Raw genomic sequence first — 17,780 nt, forward strand, 5'->3', positions numbered from 1 at the left:
GTCACTTCTCAAATAATCCTGTGTCAATACAAAAAATGAATTCCATGTGTGTGCTCTCTTCAAAGCTCTGAATACATCTAAAATTAATCCTACTGCCTTGCTCTCTGCCTTCTTCTCGGTGTGTTTGAAATTTTTATGCGGTTGTTATGTCCTCCATCTTCCCTAACTACTCTTCCCTAGCCTCTCTTACTTGCAATTTCCAGTCGATGGTCCCTCGTCATGGATTTCCCCAGCACAATAAACAAATCTCCCAAGTTAATAATTTAAAAGCAGCTGTTAAATTTCCTTTGGCCTCTGCTCCAGTAAAAACTATTCCAGTAGCTCCAAAGGGAGGTGAATAACTACTGGGAGAAAACAATTGCAGGCCATGGGAGAATGGTTGGGGGAATTAGGAGTAACTGGCTGACTATTTCATAGAGCTACATAATTAATTCACTCACCCACTCTTTCTTCATGGAACTATACATTTTTTTCCGTTTCAACATTCCAAATCATGACAGCTCACTGCATAAGTTAACATTTCCTAAAGGCATCTTTGGTCCTTTTGCCCATCACCCTTCCTTTTATCATGAACTCTTCTAGCAGTGATAACTGTGACTTTAAAAGGATTACCATAACTTCTTTGCTTTTATACTTGATTTCCCCATTAATAATGTTAAAGATCTCATTTTATTTTAATAGCCTTCTCAACCAGACCTGCCATCTTCCAAGATTTCATTACAGTACCAAATCTCTTAGTTTCTGCATCCCCTGTAAAATTGTACCTTCTAGTTCATATTCCTACCTTTAGTGTGCCTATCAAAGTGAATAATATCACCGTTCTCTGCATTAAATTTCACTTGCAATGTGGTCTCCTAATATCTGTAAGTATCTACCTCCATGTTGACTACAGTAAAGCTATAAAGAGAAATGGGCCAGAGGTGAGTAAATGGTGTTGATTTGTAGATCAACCATGACCTAATTTTATGGTACAGTAGGCTTAATGAACAGAGTTACCTTCTTCTGTCCCTAATGTTTCTAGAATTAATTAAATGTGTTTACTAGATCTTGCTTCCACTCCTGTCTGAAGTAGATAACCAAAGTAATGTTAATTTATTTACATTTGAGTACATTCATTGATTCTCTGCTTATTTAGTTGCGATCACAGATAGAATATTCCAGCAAGGAAGATGTCACAGAGCCTTTCGGTCAGGTTACTAGTGTGATGTCCCCTGCTCTTCTTCAGGTTCTCTCCTCTTCCCGTGGTTTGGATGTACCAGTAACTTCTATTGTAAGCAGCTAATTTGAAAGAAGGTTTCTTTGCTGACAATAGGATAATAAGTGGTAGGGTCCCAATCTTATCCGAAGTGACTGCCTACAAGTCCATTTCATCAGGAGAATGTCCTGAATGTAACACACATCTTAATGTTGTCTGCCTTCAGAGCCATTGCCTGCTTGTTAGGATGGCCTGACTCTTATTCCAGACCATTATTCCAGATCTCATGCACTTTGAGGACTGTTGTACTAACACCAATGAAGCTGATGCTACCCTCACTTAGTTTAGTTTATCAGCCAAGTTGAGATGTCAGGATGGGCCCACTGGTGTACACTACCAGCTGCTTGGAGGCATAGAGGGAGCTGGGTCAGCTGTATCCACATTCGAAACCAGAGCTTGCAGCCAGAAATTACTCATTTCTATCACTGACATAGCGCCAACAAGTCTTTTAAGTTCAGCTGACAGGACAAATGGGACCTTGGTTCAACACCTCATTTGAAAAGTGGCACTTGTGACAGTGCAACTGTGATTGTCAGTCTGATTTTTGTGCTCCAGGTTCCTGGAGTATGACTTGAACCCAGAAACCAGGGTGCACCAAATGAGCCATGAGTAAGAAGCCTGAAAAATTGAAAGGGTAAACAGGTAAGGAGTTCCACACACTTTAACATCCTGGTAAAGTGTGAGCTAAAATAGAAGCCAATGCATTGATAAGGAAGAGTGCACAGGATGGTCTAATTGCAGTTTTGGACAAAAAATGTGTTCACAGCAATGCTAACAAAAGAAAGACTGATCAAATAGGGAAAGGACAGGAAAAAACTTGTACTTTTATAGCATCTTTCACTACTTAAGGATGACTCAAAGCCCCTCAAACTAATAAACCACTTTTGAAATGAGGCCACTCATTTAAATAGTGATTTGCATAAAGTAAGATCCTGCAAACAGCAACGAGATAATGAATAAATTCTTTGTTTTCAGGTGTTGATTGAAGGAGAAATATTGGCCAAGGACAACATGGAATAAATCCCCTTCTCTTCCAGTAGTGTCACAACATCACTAATCTCATCTGATAGGGCATACAAGATCTCAGTCTAACTGCTCACGCAAAGGACAATATTTCTGACGATACAGGTTTTGTCTGGCAGGCAGAACAAGCTTTTGACCAACAGCACAATCTCGAATGGATTCACAAGTTACAGCCTAGACCAATTTGTGACACTTCCATCAATTTCTTCAAACAAGTTAATACAATGAAAGATACTACGCAACAAAACAACCAGGTGGAAGTGTTAAGTTTTCACTGCATAGTGGGTAACAGCTTCGTTTATGTCTAACACAGTACAGCAGACTATTGTCAAAATTTAGTATTCAAGTCTGTCAAAGAGCCAGCACAGTGGACTAATTAACTACCTTAAATGCTGTAGGTATTTATTAATCAACCTGTTCAGAGATGCTCCACATCTGGCTCAGGGGACTTGAACTCGGTAGAGTAGAGGTATGGACTTTACCACTATGCAACAAGAACCGTCTTCTTCTGTATACTATTATTCTAGGAGGTCAGAGAACCAATGATTAACCTCTTCTCATGTTCGATCATCTGAACCAGAAGGAGGTTTATGCAAGTGATTAGTTTTAAACCAATGAATTTGTGGATCTTAGTACAATTTGGTTTAAAGTGTTTAAAATAATTTTGGAATTATGGGACAAGAAACAATTTAGTAAGCAGTTCATCATGAAAAGAGTGTAGTGGACAGTAGAGATGGTGGGTTATGTTGCGACATACCTCTTCCAGAATATCAACCTTTTAACCTGAGGCTGAATATGACTCGGTCCTACCTGAACTTTAAGGAGTCCTTCAGACACTCCTCGAAGTCCACAGAGATGGTCATCTTGGTCAGCTGATGTGGGGATGAAGAGGCAACAGCAATGATCTTCTGCCTTTAATTATACCTATACATCTTCACCAGAGAAAGGCTTCGAATGTGCGTTCAAGGCAGTTGAATTTCTTGCAAGAGGAAGGGTAGTGTAGGCGGAACAGGGCTGGTAACCACATCCTGGAAAGTTCAGAATCAACTTAGTAAAACGGCGCAAACCATTTTTAGATAGAACAAACAGACTGCCATCTACTGAACCCACTGCGGAAATCAGCTAGTCATTTTGGCGTTTACTACACCAGGGTCTAGTCAGTCAACATCCTTCTCCAAACTCATTTGAATGAATGATGTCAGTACTGGGAGACTGGGAACAGGGTCAACAAACAGCCCCCATTGAGAAGGTACAGCGCAGGTTGTAATCAGAGGAAAAGCCCCTCAAGAGACAAAAAAAAACTGCACATGCTGTAATCCAATGGAGACAAACAGGAGGCTGGAAGAACACAGCACGCCAGGCAGCATCTGGAGGAAAGGAGCAATCAGTATTTCAAGTATTACCCTTCTTCAGGATCCTTCTACATTGTCCCCACCAAACAACTCCATGGAATGGAGTGCTAAAATTAATTTGTCTCATTTATTGGTGTGAGATGTTGTAATTTGTGACCTGCCGGGGCTGATTCCATCAGTGACAGCAGTGCACAAACTTTTTTTGTCCAACTCAATTAGCTAATTGTAGTAGAGTGCTGAAAGAATTCCTGGCTGTTAGTAAGTCTTTTCACTGACAGCTGCCTCTGTGCATAACAGGGGCAAATCACCACTCTTTGCTCCTTCACCTTCCAAAAGGAACTTGACACCCCAACAAATACCATTCTCAAGGTGTCTTGGGACCATATCTGCAGCCCTCAGATCTTCAAAGTGGTACTCTGGTTATTCACGAGAAATGTACTGAGAATAGGCCTATTCCCTAGTCTAATCCCCACTGTTCCTAATATCCACTGTTTCCGGTTCCAGATATCAGGGACTCCAAATCCGATTTCAGTGGAGCAGATGAAAATGCACTAACCTCAACCTGCCCCAATTCCATCCGCCATAATGAGAAATGTGGCTTTAAAGGAGAGGATTTGAGATTCCTTACTGTTTCCGGCATTTTTGCCGCAATGTAGGTGTTCAGTCTCATACTCCTGACATTTGGCTGGCCACGTATGGAGACCAACTCTTCATGGATCAGTCCCTGGGCTCACCATGATGGCCACCCAAAGAGCCCAGACAGAGAGCAGAAAACGGGTATTTGACCAAGCTGCCCACCTGCTTTAATTCTATAGCTATGTCGGTGTTCACTTGCCCAGAATAGGAGGGCATAGTAGATTTAATAAACAGAATTATTTGATAAGGATCTGCAGTTAACTTTATCGATTGATTGATTTATTGTTGCATGTGCAGAAGTACAGTGAAAAGCTTTGTTTACGAGCAGTACAGGCAGATTATAGTAAGCAAGGATGTATAGATCAGAGATTATAAAAAGAGTTAGACAGAGGCGTACAGGTTACATTGCACGAGGCGTGCACTAAGTGAGATCAACGTTAGCAAGATCAGCATTGTTTCAGGCTAGAGAGTCCATTCATCACTCTAATAACGGCTGGGAAGAAGCTGTTCCTGAACCTGCTGGTGCGTGTGTTCAGGCTTCTGTATCTTCTGCCTGATGGAAGAGGTTGTCGGAGATCATTACTGGGGTGTGATGGGTCTTTGATGATATTGGCAGTCTTACCGCAGCAGCGAGCCATGTAAATGGAGTCCATGGATGGAAGATTGGCTTCCACGATGGTCTAGGCTGTGCACACCATTTTCTGTAGTTTCTTACAGTCCTGGGCAGAGAAATTGGCATATCAGGCCATTATGCACCCACACAGTATCCTTTCTATGGTGCATTTATAGAAGTTGGTGAGGGTCATTATGGACACGGCAAAATTTCCTGAGCAGCCTCAGGAAGAAGAGGTGTTGTTGTGCCTTTTTGACCATCGTATCCACATGGGAAGTTCAGGACAGTTTGTTGGTTATTTTCACTCTGAGGAACTTGATGCTCTTCACCCTCTCAACCACAGTTCTATCGATGTAGATGGGGGCATGTTCTCCTCCTTTCTTTCTGAAGTCAATGGTCAGTTCTTTAGTTTTGCTGATGTTGAGAGAGAGGTTGTTCTCATCACACCACGTCACCAAGCCCTCTATCTCCCATCTATATTATGACTCCTTGTTGTTAGATATCTGTCCCACTACGGTGGTCTTGTTAGCGAACTTGTAGATGGCATTTGTTCAGAAATTGACAACACAGTTGTGGGTGTACAGGGAGTACAGTAGGAGGCCGAGGACACATTCTTGAGGGGCTCCAGTGTTGAGTGTTATCATGGAGGAGGTGCAGTTACCTATCCTCACTGATTGTGGCCTATGGGTCAGAAAGCTGAGGATCCAGTTGCAGAGGCCGAAGCCGAGACCAAGGTCACGCAGTTTTGAGATCAGTCTGGAGGGGGATAATGGTGTTGAAGGTGGAGTTGTAGTCAATGAGCTAGAGTCTGACGTAGGTGTCTTCATTGTCCAGGTGTTCCAGGGATGAGTAAAGGGCTAGGGAAATGTTAACAGCTGTGGACCTGCTACATTGGTAAGCAAATTGAGGTAGGTTGGGAGACTGGAGTTGATGTGAGCCGTGACAAGCCTCTCAAAGCACTTCATGATTATTAAGCTCAGAGCCACTGGCTGGTAGTCATTGAGGCACATTGCTCGTGCTTTATCATAATTTTAAATTTAATACTGTGGGGCCATTTAATTGCTTAAGTTCTTAAATGTTCCCATGTGATGATTTAATAATTTTTATTAAAGTAACTGAAAGGGGAAACTCACCCATCATGGTCCTAATTTGAGCTCTTGGACAGAATGACATTAGCAGGACAGATGATGCTAAAACATGTGATTATTATAATTGATTCTAATGGCTGTATATTCTTTAGAAACTTCCTATTGGATAAGAAATGGGAGGGTTATTGTGGGTTGAGCTGAATATAAGCAAACAAATTATAATTTGCTGGCTATTTGTATTTAGCAGTGTGTAGGAAGGGTGGTTAATGATGTGGTCCTTGTTTTTAGTACTTTTTTCAGTTGGAGTAGTTTGTTGTAATCATAGTGAATACTTAATACAACAAAAGATTCTGAAGGGCAGGTTCAAGGTGACCCCTGCTCCTGACCCAATTCCTAGTGATTGGGTTCTTGCCACTATTACAAGTGTTTCCCACTCCTCCTCATTGCATGCTATTGTGGCTCTGTGTGGGAAGCAGGCATTACTGGTGGTAGCCAAGCTAGACCTATTTGGAAATGGCCACTTAATCCAGGCTGTAGATTTGACCCTAGGGCCTCTAGGGTGCCCCTTCACACACGTAGACACTTGGATGAATATTGTGCTCTTCTACTATCATCTCTCTGACTGTGGCACTAATCTTGTAATGGTAAGATAGTCTACCAATTCCACTCTATCAATATGTTTTGTTTTGTCTTGCCTTTTTACTTTCCTTTCTCTCTGTAGTTTTTCCTTTTTAGGGGAATAGTAAGAAGCAAATTACTTGCTCTTTTTATTTGTGTTTTAGATTCTTAACTAATGTTACCACTAATGTTATTAACAGTTACTACTTTTCAGGTCACTGAGCACCATCTCCTCTACTCTACCCACCTGTACTATATGCTAAAGGAACCTAGGCTGGCCATTGTGCGAACTAGTTTAGACATTGCCCTCATTGAATGCCATTACCCCAGGTAATATTTCCTAGGACCTTGTGTCTGTTCTGGTTTTCAGTGTAAATTGGAAGTTGATGGTCTTTCCTCCTGGTAGGAAGGATGATGTTAACAGTCAAGCTGTCTGGCCCACTTGGCTCCCCTTTAAATCACTCTCGAATGGTGGAGGATTTTTGTCGTATTCCCTGCGACAGATGAATGGTAAGGACCAAGATGCTTGTTTAAATGATAGCTGGAATTTCAGAAACTAGTTGAGTTTAAACTGAAGTGCCTGTAGTACCTTTGGCTTTTTCTCCCACTTTACAGATAAGTGGGATGCAGAGCGTGTATCAAATGTCTACTATTTGGGAGAACTTATCCATATTGAGGCCTCTGTCATGACTATAGGCCACGAACCATTGCGGCTTTATGTTGATAACTGTGTGGCAACGTTGACTCCAGACAAGGATTCTACTCCCAGATACCAACTCATTGATTTCAGTGGGTGAGGCTGTACTTTAATTAACATGCTTCAGCCCAAGGCTAACAATCTTATTAGTACACTGATGTATTCTGTCCGATTCTTTCCAGCTGCCTTATGGATAGTAGAGCTAGTGATTCCTGTTCTTCTTTTGTGTCTCCAAGAGCTCATCAGAACACACTCCAGATCAACCTGGGTGCATTCAGATTTTTGAATGGAAGAAGTTTGGTAAGATCATCTGAGTTAACTAACACCTCCAGAGCAATGTACTGCTGGGATTGCTCTCCATGTAGAAGTTGGGGTTGAATTGAACAGCTCAATTCAGGGGCTTGTTGAGGTAAGGAGAAACAATGTTCCACTATTCAGAAGTCTAGTAACTAGAGGATACAGAGCTGATCAACGATGCACTGGCTGAAAAGCTGAGCAGCTTCAAAAGTAGTTTGCAAAAGCTACATAAATAACAGTGAGAAGTAAACTTCCAGGGCTTTAATAATAGTGGGAGATTGGTAATGGTTGGTTTACTATGGACTTGGTGCCATGAAGTGGTTGCTTTCTGTTGATAGGGAGATGTTGTCTTACTGTCACTAGAATCAGGAAACTTCCTGATTTGGCAGACTGCTTGGGTTTAAAGGACTCTAATGCCCAAATTTTTGCTAATGGTGGGTGGGATTGTAAGCCCACTAAGAAGTGTAGGCAGCATGTGGATGATTGCATGCTGAGATGGGTTGGTTAGAAGGCTTGCCTCAGATCTCAAACATTGTCAAAATTGCCTTAAGCACTCAGGCCGCCTTACTATTCAATTTGCACTATGCTACCTGCACAGTAACTTTTCCATATTCATGACAGGCAGCCTTCTGGACTCGTATAAAAATAAAATGTTAAAGTTCTAAAATTTAATTGAACATGTCAAGAATGAATGCCCTGGGGGGTGGGGAATTCAGTTCATAGAATATTAAATTCATTCCAAGTTTCATGTGTTTAAAGTTTAAATGCAAGTTTGTTTTTAACAATGTCAAAGTTATTCCCTCCATGGCCTCATTAAAACTTTCCGAACCTAGCTGATGGCAGAGCAAAATTACAAAAACATAGTATTCATAATGACCTCAGCTGTTATAACCATTAATGTCAGCAAGTATCTTGATTAAAATTGCAGGAACAGATGTTTTTCACCAGATGTTTTTATCGGTTGGCTGATGAAAGTCCAATGGGGGTGTTTGTTAATCAGTAAGATGTGATTCAGCATTTTTAAATCCCAGCCCACTTTGGATCATGATCCATTGAAACAGACCTGATCTGCCCTCCAAGGGTGTTTGATGTAATTGTGGCTCCCGCTCTGGTTAAGGCCCACTGACTATTGAAAATGGGCTCTTTGAATGGAACACACTTCAAATGGTCAGGCTGAGTTGGGAGTTTTTGACTTGTGATCCACACCCTGCTGCTGCCGCCTCCTCCTTTCCCCACCTCCCCCACCCCCATGGCAAAATGGAGTGGGATTCTCATCTCCAGGTCCTCACCACCATTTTTAAGTCATCTGTCTAATTCTGCACACATCCAGTCCCATATCCCTAATATTTTAGGGAAGGGATTATTTTCAGGGATTTTTTGGTAGTTGACATGGATTGGGAGTAATGGGTAAAACTTGAGTCATCCAACTTGGAGTTGCATGTCTTTAAATTGCCACAAACTACATTTTGAATTGGCTCTATGAAATTTTACAATCAAATAAGAAAACATAACTGTTTGTTTGCATAAGGCAAACAAGACCACTCAAGTGAGCAAGCTAAGCCTCCCCTCCATGTTGCTAAATGCCACTTAATTGGTTAATAGTTTAGTCAAACCAACAGGGTCTGTCTCTGGTTGTCCTTGTGCCGTGTTCTTTGAAGTTCTGCTAAAGAATCCTGAAGTTGAATTCTTAATGGAATTTTGGCTTGTGAAGTTTGACATGACATTGATCCTTTTCGATTCGTTCATCCACAGCATTGATTCCACTTCTGGAGGCAAGTCTGTAACTTGTCCTCTGATAATTTCCCTGTTCCTTGTTAGATTTGGCATTAACTGTCTGCTCGACACCAGTTTCCTTCTGCAGACAAAGGGTTTAATTACAGGGATGTCCTGAGGGAATCTTAATTGCCCATTTGACATGAGGTGGCAGGGTATCAAGTAGTGTTATCTCCTCCCTTCTAGGAATCAGTTTATGTTGCTTCCAGGATGGTTAGTTAACATTGTTCTTAATTTCTTTAGGCAGTTCTCATTGTCTGTTTTGTCTCTGGAAAAGTTATTCCAGAAAGTGTTATTGCTGTTTCTTTTGATCTCTGAACAGTTAATGTTTTGAAGTTTACAGTATCATAGCATCTCCTGATCTGAGATTTTTATTGCAGGTCTTCATCACCTGTAATTTAAAAGTCACTGAGATAGGTAGTGTGCCAGATCCAGCCAACAAAGCTTGCTTCTTCCAGAAACCGGAAAATGAGTAAGTACCTCACCTCTGGTTTCTCCACAAATTATTGATAGCAACCTGAAAAATTGCCCTTTCACAGGTGGATCTCTGTAGAGGGATCGAATGAAATTTGTCAGTGCTGTGACCATGGGAACTGCAGAGGCAGCAGAGGAAATGTTGGCTTTCAGCAGAGAACAGCTGGTATGTATTTCTGGGACAGGATATTTTATTGTTTTACCTTGGTGTTTAAAGTTATGAGATGACTGGCTTAATCTGAGGGTTATCATAGCTTGGGGAAGGGGTAAGGTTGAGAAGGCAACTGTTGTAGGTAATGATCCCAAGCCATTTTTGTTACTCTGCTGCAAATCAGCAATCCAGCTAACTGACTCCCAATTTCATCTGATTGCATCAACACTTCAGCATTTCAACTGTTAAATGTCATATAAACACACACTGTTTAGTGTTTCAATCTCAGGATGACCAATTAAGGAAAGGTGAAATTCAGATGGGACCCTTGGTAATCCTGGCTTCTGAGTCTGCAGACTTTGCTCCTAGAATGCAAACTGAAAACCAGAATATATCAAATGGACAAGGAACTCCTGAGCACAGTAAGGATCTAGAATCACTTAGTACAGGGAAGATTTGAGTAAGCCAAGAACTAACCAACAACTTGTTTTCTGCAGATGGTGTGGACCTGAAGATCGTAGTGGGAGTAGTAGGAGCTGTGGCTCTGATGCTATCAGGTTTGGTGGTAGGAGGGATTATAATCTGTGGATCTCTGACCATTTTCAATCTGTACAACAAGCTAATCAAGCCCTCCATTTAGCCCTGGGCTTGTATGACCCTGAGCAAATCAAGATCAACAAAGAAGCAATTTTCAACTGTGGAGGAAATGTCATCAAGGCATCACTCATCAGCTCTATCTAGAACGTTTGACCTCTGGCTGTACAACAGTGACCATGTCATTTTAAATTTAATATGTTAATTAAATTGTTCTTTTTTGGAGACTGATCCAGAGTAACATTTTTTAGCCAGTGTAGATACCATGGAATGGCCTTTGTAGGTGTGGTCTGCAGAACATGTGCTTTGTTTTATAATACTTAGTGCACTGAATTGATTTTTCTTTTATTCACACTGAAACATCCAAGCAGTTTTCCGTGCAAACCTTTGTTGCCTACTTGTACACAGCACAAGTGATGTCTGTGGGGAAAGTCCCATACAATCATGTTGGTTTCTATCAGATGAGGAACCATAACTTGTTTGACCTCTAGCCACTTGTTGCAGTAGACTACCCTGAAGTGGCCACAAACTCCTAGAAAATAGGAGTAGGAGAATGCCATTCAGCTCTTCAAATCTGATGCACCATTCAATATGATCATGGCTTATCATCCTACTCAGTACTGTGTTCCTGCTGTTGGTCTATATGCTTTGATCCCTTTTAAACCTAAGCCATATCTAACACTTTCTTAACTATGGTGGATTGGTTTCAACCATTGCTGTGACAGAATTCCATAGAATCACTACTGTCTGGGTGAAGAAACTTCTCCATCCTAAAGGGTCTGCCCATATCTTTCCCCAAGAATAAAACTACAGACCTTACTCCACATGTGGTCTTACCAGTGCCCTATACAATTGCAGCAAGACATTCATGTATTCAAATCCTCTTGCTAGGAAGACCAGCATATCATTTGCCTTCAGCAGTTACACCTGTATACTTTTGGCAACTGTACAAGGACAGTGTCTTGTTGCACTGCCTCTTTCCTAATCTCTTGCCATAGAGAAGATTACCTTCCTATTTTGCTGCCACAGATGACTGCACACTTATTCATATTAACTTCATCTACCATATGTTTGCCCACTCAATGTCTAAATCATATTGAAGCTTCTCTGCATCCTGCTCACAATTCACCCTCCCACCCAGATTTGTTGTCTCCAAATATGGAAATATTTGCTTTAGTTCCCTCATCTAAGTCATTACTATAGCTGGAGTCCAAACACTGATCCCTGTGGTAACCAACTGGTGACTATGCCCACATCCACTGTTTCCTCTGGCAGTTCATTCCACACTAACCACTGGGGGATATTTGCCCCTTGTCCTTTAAATCTTTCTCCTCTCCTTAAATATACCCCTTAGTCTTGAAATCCCCCAGCCTAAGGAAAAGACACTTGCCATTCACCTTATCTATACCCCTCATGATTTTAAGCATTTGTTCTTCTTGTAAAGAGACCAAAATATACCAACTCTGTTCCCTATTGTAACAGACCTAAATTATCTCCTCTTTTCTCTTCACACTAAAGCTTCTGTAAGTATGCTCCCTGCAAGCTCATTTGTACTCTATATAATTTTTTCCCCTCATTCAATACCCTTGTCCTTTGCAGAATTCTAAACTGTTCCCAGTCCTCAGGTCTGTTGCTCTTGGTCAATTTGTATGCCCTTTGGATCTAAGCATCTCCAATTTTCCTTGTTGGCCACGGTCTAGCTACCTTCCTCATGTTATTTGTGCTAAACAGATAAGCAACTGTTGCAGTTCCTCCATGCACTCTAAATATTTGTCATTGCTCATCTGCCATAATTGTTTAAGTTCCCTATCTATCATGAACAGCTCATGCCTCAATGTATACATACTGATGTAGTTTCTGGTTAAGATTCAGGACCTTAATCTCAGGATCCACTGTTGTACTCCATGATAATGCGTCTATAATACCATAGTCACACTTCCCTGAGGGGCCTCTCGGCTAAATAACCAATTATTTCCTTGCTCACTTTACACCATTTATGACCTTGCTAGTTGCTTCCTCAATGTATTGGTCCAGAAAACCATCTAATGCACACTGCAATAATTTCCTTTCTATGGTATTTTTTTGATTTGATTTGTCTAATCTATTTGCAGATTAAGTCACTCAAAATTACAGCTGTACCTTTATTGCTCATGGCTGAAATTTCATGTTTAATGTCTTCCTCAGCACTACTAATGTCATTTTCTGCCCCTTTAATGTTAAGTTCAACCCATACAGATTCAACTTCACTGGATCTAATATCTATCTTCACTACAGTATGAATGTCCTCTTTAATCATCAATGTTACCCAACTCCATTTCCTCTTGTTCCTAAAAAAACTGCCTTGGGGTCAGTTATCAGTCTGGTTCACCAACTTTTTAGGGAAGGAAACCACCATTGTACCTGGTCTGGCCAAATGTGATTTCATGACTCTTAACTGCCCTCCAGACAATTTGGGATGGGCAATAAATGGTGGCCTAGCCACTGATACCTTCATCCTGTGAACTAAAAAAAAAGTTCCCATTCCTGGTCACCTTGTAGCCACATCTCTGCAACCCCAACCCTATTATGCTTATATCTATTTACACAACTAGTTCACTTTATAACAAATACTCTGTGCATAAGATATTTCATTAAGTCTAGTATTGACATTTAGTCCTGTTCACATTTATTTAGCATTGGCTTGAATTACCTGCCTAGTACTTTATTTGTGATTTTACAGTATAGAAAAAGACCTTTCAGTCCAACTCCTCTATGCTGACTAAGCTTCCCCAAATAAACTAGTCCCACTTTCCTGCTTTTAGCTCATCCCTAAACCTTGCTGATTCCTGTACCTGTCCAAATGTCTTTAAATGTTGTAACACTGCATGCATCTACCATTGCATCTGGCAATTCATTCCACATACAAACTACCCTGTGGAAAAAGCTGCTCCTCAAGTCCCTTTTTAAATTGAATAGTGGATGGGTTTTGGGGAGTCAGAAGGCAAGTTACTTCCTGCAGAATTCCTTGTGTCTGACCTGCTCTTGTAGCCACTGTGACCAGCCCATTCTGTTCCTGGTTAATGGTAACCCCAGAGTGGTGTTAGTGGGGATTCAGTGATGGTAATGCCACAATGTCAAGTTTCAAAGGTTAGATTCTCTTGGACAGTACTTGTGTGGCATGAATCTTGCTTGCCACTTCTAAGCCCAACTCTAGATATTGTTCAGGCCTTGCAACATTTTGGTCATAGGCTGTTCAGTATCTGGAGAGTTGTGAATGGTGCTGAACATTGTACAATCAGTGACCATCCCCACTTCTGACCTTAAAATGGTGAGAAGGCTACTGAAGCAGCTGAAGGTGGGCCTAGAAAACTAAATTTATCTCCAAGATTTTGCTCTGGACCTGAGGTGACTGATCCCCCAACCACAAACCCTCTTCCTTTGTGCTAGGTATGACTCCATCCAGCAGAGAATTTACCCCCTCATTGATTCTAGTTTTGCTAGGGCTCCCTGATGCCACACTTGGTCAAAAGCTGCCTTGGTGTCAAAGCAGTCACTCACGTAACTTCTGGAGTTCAGCTCTATCCATTTTTGAAACAAGGCTGTATTGAGGTCAGGGCTGTGTGGCACTAGTAGAACCAAAATGAACATCCAAGAGGAGATTATTACTAAGTAACTGTTAATGATCCCTACTGAGTAGAGTGGAGTGGTAATTGGTTGCATTGATTTGTCCTTTTTTGTAAATGGGTCATACCTGAACAACCTTACCAATTGCTGGTAGACACCAGTTATAGCTCTGGAGCCCAAATCTTCAATACGACTACTGGAATGGTGTCCAGGCCTGTGTAGCCTTTGCAATATCCAGTGCCTTCAGCTATTTCCTTAATCAGATGAAGTTAATCAAATTGATAAAGGCTGAAGTGAGCACAATTTAAAAACAATGAGGGAAATTTGGATTTGAACAATTAAAGGCTGAGTATGCTTGTGTGTATCCTCAAGATGAATGCAGATTAAGGGAGAGCTGGAGAATTGAGTCCATATACAATAATAGTATTGAGTGGTGATCTATAAGTGAGGAACTTGAACAAAACCAAATTAAGAGCATAAATCTGAGTTGATATTATTTCAGATTATGGACAATAGGATATGCTGAATTTTAAGACAAATGGATAAACTGAAATCTCAATTATACAAATGTAGGTGATTTAAGCAGGTCATCACTTAATGTTCTTGATCATACTTTAACCTTTTTAAGGCAAAGGGGTGAGAAAGTAAGATCTTGTCCTATAAAAGCAAATGATTCCAAGGAAGTGTTTTTAATGACTTGCACATCTCAAAAATAATATTTGAGACTCCATTTCCTCAATAGTATGGCCACTGACTTGTTTAGTTACAATTACATTTTTTAAAGATAAAGAATGATGGCTCCCTTTCAGAGATAGTATGGAAAGTATTTAAAATCAGTAGGATCAGGACCATAATCTTTTGCATCAGCTCCTCCAAATGTAATTGAACAGCATGAGAACTTGGAATTGGTCACTTTTTTAAATGTGGGGTAAAAGTAATTAAGTGAGCTATCCTTAGCTTCACACAAACATTTACATGTGATGTCACCTGTAATTTAAACACAGGACTGATCCCACATGGAGCCAAGCTTCTACTTTAAGCTAACTTAGAGCATGCAAATAGGTGATAAAATGTTGATGTTAGAATTGTATTTACAACTGCTATACAAGAGAATTATTGAGCCTTTCCAACCTCCAGGGGAGGAATTGTAAGGTTAGTGGGAAACTTTTGAAGATAGCACTTTTTATAGCTAAACTAAGTCACTTATAATCTGAAAGAAAGCACTAATTGATTAACCTGATTACAGTATTCTGCCTAAGTATAGCCAATATAGATTGACATTCTAACATTGAGTTAACTTCATTTAACCTAGAAGAGTACCAAGTGATTGCAAACAGGGTGTAGACCATAATCTTGTTTTTACAGCTAAAAGGGTGAGGAGCATCTGGATCCAGGCTTCCAAGGTTTTCTAATCTGCCTGTTTTAATTCCCAATCCTGGAGCAAGTGGAACTTCAACTCAGGCCTTCTAACTTGAGTGGGGACACCTACCACTGGGCTACAAGCCATTTTATCCCATTGATTCTTTTCCTATATCCAGAAGTATTCTCACAACTGAATGTGTCACCAAATCACCCATGGTATCCCACTGATTCTTTTTTTAAAAAAAAAAAATCAGTTTTCTAGTCAACCTGTTTCCAAGGTTATTACCCACCTTGGGAGCAGGTGGCACTTGAACCAAGGTCAACTGGCTAAGTAGGGACACTACCAACGCCACAATCTCATTTAGTCTTAAAATGACAAAGTCCACTCAGCTCAGACTGAATTAAAACCAGAGAATCCATTTTACAGCATAGGATGAGGCTAATCAACCCACCATGCCTGCCTGCTTTTAAATATCTAGTTTCTAATAAACCTGTCCAGATGTTCCCACTTCTGGACCAGGTGGGATCAAGTTGGTCAAACATGACCTCCCTTTAAAACAATGTTGATTATTCTCAATCAATCCCTGCCTCTCCAAATGCAGATTAATTGTCCCTCAGAATTGGTTCCAATAGCTTCACTAACAGGTTAGGTTGACTACCCTGGTTTATCCCTTGCTCCCTTGAATATATTCACAAGGTATTGGTAGTATCATCCTCATCAATTGGCATTACATTAAACACTGGTCAGGCAGCAATGAGGCCACTTTTTAAAAGCATAAACAGTGGATCAAAATGATCTCTATTGAAATGGGCCTTGCCACCCAATTCTGCTACATCTCTCCATAAGCTATGTAACTGAGACTCTAAAGGTTACCCAAAGGCACTCAAATACTTTTCAAGTCCTTTCTCATGGAATTCAGGTGCTAACAAGTTCTTTAAAAGATCAAAGCTTGGAGAATTGTCATGTTTTACTACCAAACCTTATTTTATATAATCTAAGCTTTTTCTCTTTTGTACTTAAGTAATGAGGAATTATCTCTGAATTCCTGTCTTGACTAAAAGGTTATTCAGGATGAATTACAGCATGTAGTTAACTAGAAATATAAAACCAATTACAAGAAATTCTAAGTGTATCTAAGAGGGGAAGAAAGTAAAATGAATGCAAGTCCTCTGGGGGTAGAATGGGGAGTTTAAATTGGATAATAAAGAAATGTCTGATGTAACAAAATATTTTGCTTCTCATCACTGTAGAGCATACAAAAATATTAACACTTGTAATACTTGTAAATCTGGAAGCTGGAGGAAGAGCAACTTGGTGAAATTAGAATTACTAGGGAGCCAGACTTGGCAAACTATCAAGCTCCAGCTTGATAGGCATCCAGGAGGTTTAGCCATCCTCCTAGGATCTTCAGGGGGGGCTAATGAGATTGGTGTTAATGTTCCAAAAAAAATTCAGGCAAGTAGCAAATATTGTTTCTTTCAAGAATAGAGGGAGACAAACCAAGAAAATATAGGTCTGTTAGCTTGGTGCATGTGATGGGAAAGGTTTCAGAAACAATTGAGGATATAACTGGGCACAGTCAAGTCTGCCAGACTTATTTGAATTCTTTTGAAGGAATAACATGTGCTGGATAAAGGGGAGTCGTTTAATGTTCTGTGTATTTGAAATTCCAAAAAAGATTTAAGGTTCCACAATGGTCTTGTCCAAAGTAGTAGCTCATGGTATAGGGGTAAGATTCAGTTTAGGTTGGTATGGATAGAAGATTGGCTGGCAGAAAACAGTATGCATAAATTCTTTTGCAAATTGGCAGAATGTGACAAGTGGGTCCTGGGCCCTAACATTTCCAAGTTTATATCAACAACTTGGATAAGGGGATTGAAGGTATGGTGGCTGTTTGGAGCTGACCAAGATTATTAGGAAAGTAAGTTGAAGATGACAAGGATGCAGACTGACCTCAATAGGCTGAGTGAGCAGACAAAAATGAGATGGAGTGTAATATGGAAAAATGTGAATTTCTCCTCTTTGGCAGGAAGAATAAAAAAAGCAGACTAATCATTAGAAAATGACTAGAATTCAGATGTGCAGAGATCTAGATGTTCCAATACAAATCAAAATTTTTGCATGTAGAAACAGCAAGTAATTAAGAAGGCTAAAGAGTTCAGAAGAGCAAGGAATGATTTCACTGGTGTTCAAGATCCTGAACGGTCTTGACAAGGTGGGCGTGGAAAAGATGCTTACTCGTA

At 40.5% G+C, this 17,780-nt stretch overlaps 2 protein-coding genes across 3 annotated transcripts in view; one reads left to right on the forward strand and one right to left on the reverse strand.

Moving 5' to 3' along the window:
* LOC109910401 (arf-GAP with coiled-coil, ANK repeat and PH domain-containing protein 2-like) overlaps positions 1–3,303 on the reverse strand; it is an 86,032-nt gene extending 82,729 nt beyond the window's left edge. Inside the window, exon 1 of the mRNA XM_048620017.1 lies at positions 3,089–3,303. Within this exon, the coding sequence (XP_048475974.1) occupies positions 3,089–3,141 (53 nt within the window). The 5' untranslated portion in view covers positions 3,142–3,303. The remainder of the gene's footprint in view (positions 1–3,088) is intronic.
* Positions 3,304–6,121: 2,818 nt separating this feature from the next.
* On the forward strand, positions 6,122–10,802 carry LOC109927447 (zona pellucida sperm-binding protein 3-like). 2 transcript variants are annotated; one of them, XM_048620251.1, is made up of 9 exons: positions 6,122–6,611; positions 6,800–6,915; positions 6,992–7,095; positions 7,201–7,378; positions 7,519–7,582; positions 9,733–9,824; positions 9,892–9,992; positions 10,253–10,399; positions 10,475–10,802. In XM_048620251.1, the coding sequence occupies exons 1-9, from the start codon at positions 6,234–6,236 to the stop codon at positions 10,615–10,617; spliced, it is 1,323 nt and encodes a 440-aa protein (XP_048476208.1). In that variant the 5' UTR covers positions 6,122–6,233; the 3' UTR covers positions 10,618–10,802. The 2 variants fall into 2 exon arrangements, with proteins under 2 accessions (XP_048476208.1, XP_048476207.1); XM_048620250.1 differs by having other exon boundaries at positions 6,181–6,611; positions 7,465–7,582.
* Positions 10,803–17,780: the final 6,978 nt, after the last annotated feature.

Source organism: Rhincodon typus, chromosome 45 (assembly GCF_021869965.1).
Source record: "Rhincodon typus isolate 14 chromosome 45, sRhiTyp1.1, whole genome shotgun sequence".
NCBI lineage: Eukaryota > Metazoa > Chordata > Chondrichthyes > Orectolobiformes > Rhincodontidae > Rhincodon > Rhincodon typus.

What these genes read in the sequence shown, in the direction of transcription:
- LOC109927447 (XM_048620250.1), top strand. Translation starts at nt 6,234, where the DNA reads ATGATGTGGTCCTTGTTTTTAGTACTTTTTTCAGTTGGAGTAGTTTGT. An exon ending in GTGGCACTAATCTTGTAATG is followed by an intron (nt 6,612 to 6,799) that starts GTAAGATAGTCT and finishes ACTACTTTTCAG; the next exon opens with GTCACTGAGCACCATCTCCT. An exon ending in CAACTCATTGATTTCAGTGG is followed by an intron (nt 7,379 to 7,464) that starts GTGAGGCTGTAC and finishes GATTCTTTCCAG; the next exon opens with CTGCCTTATGGATAGTAGAG.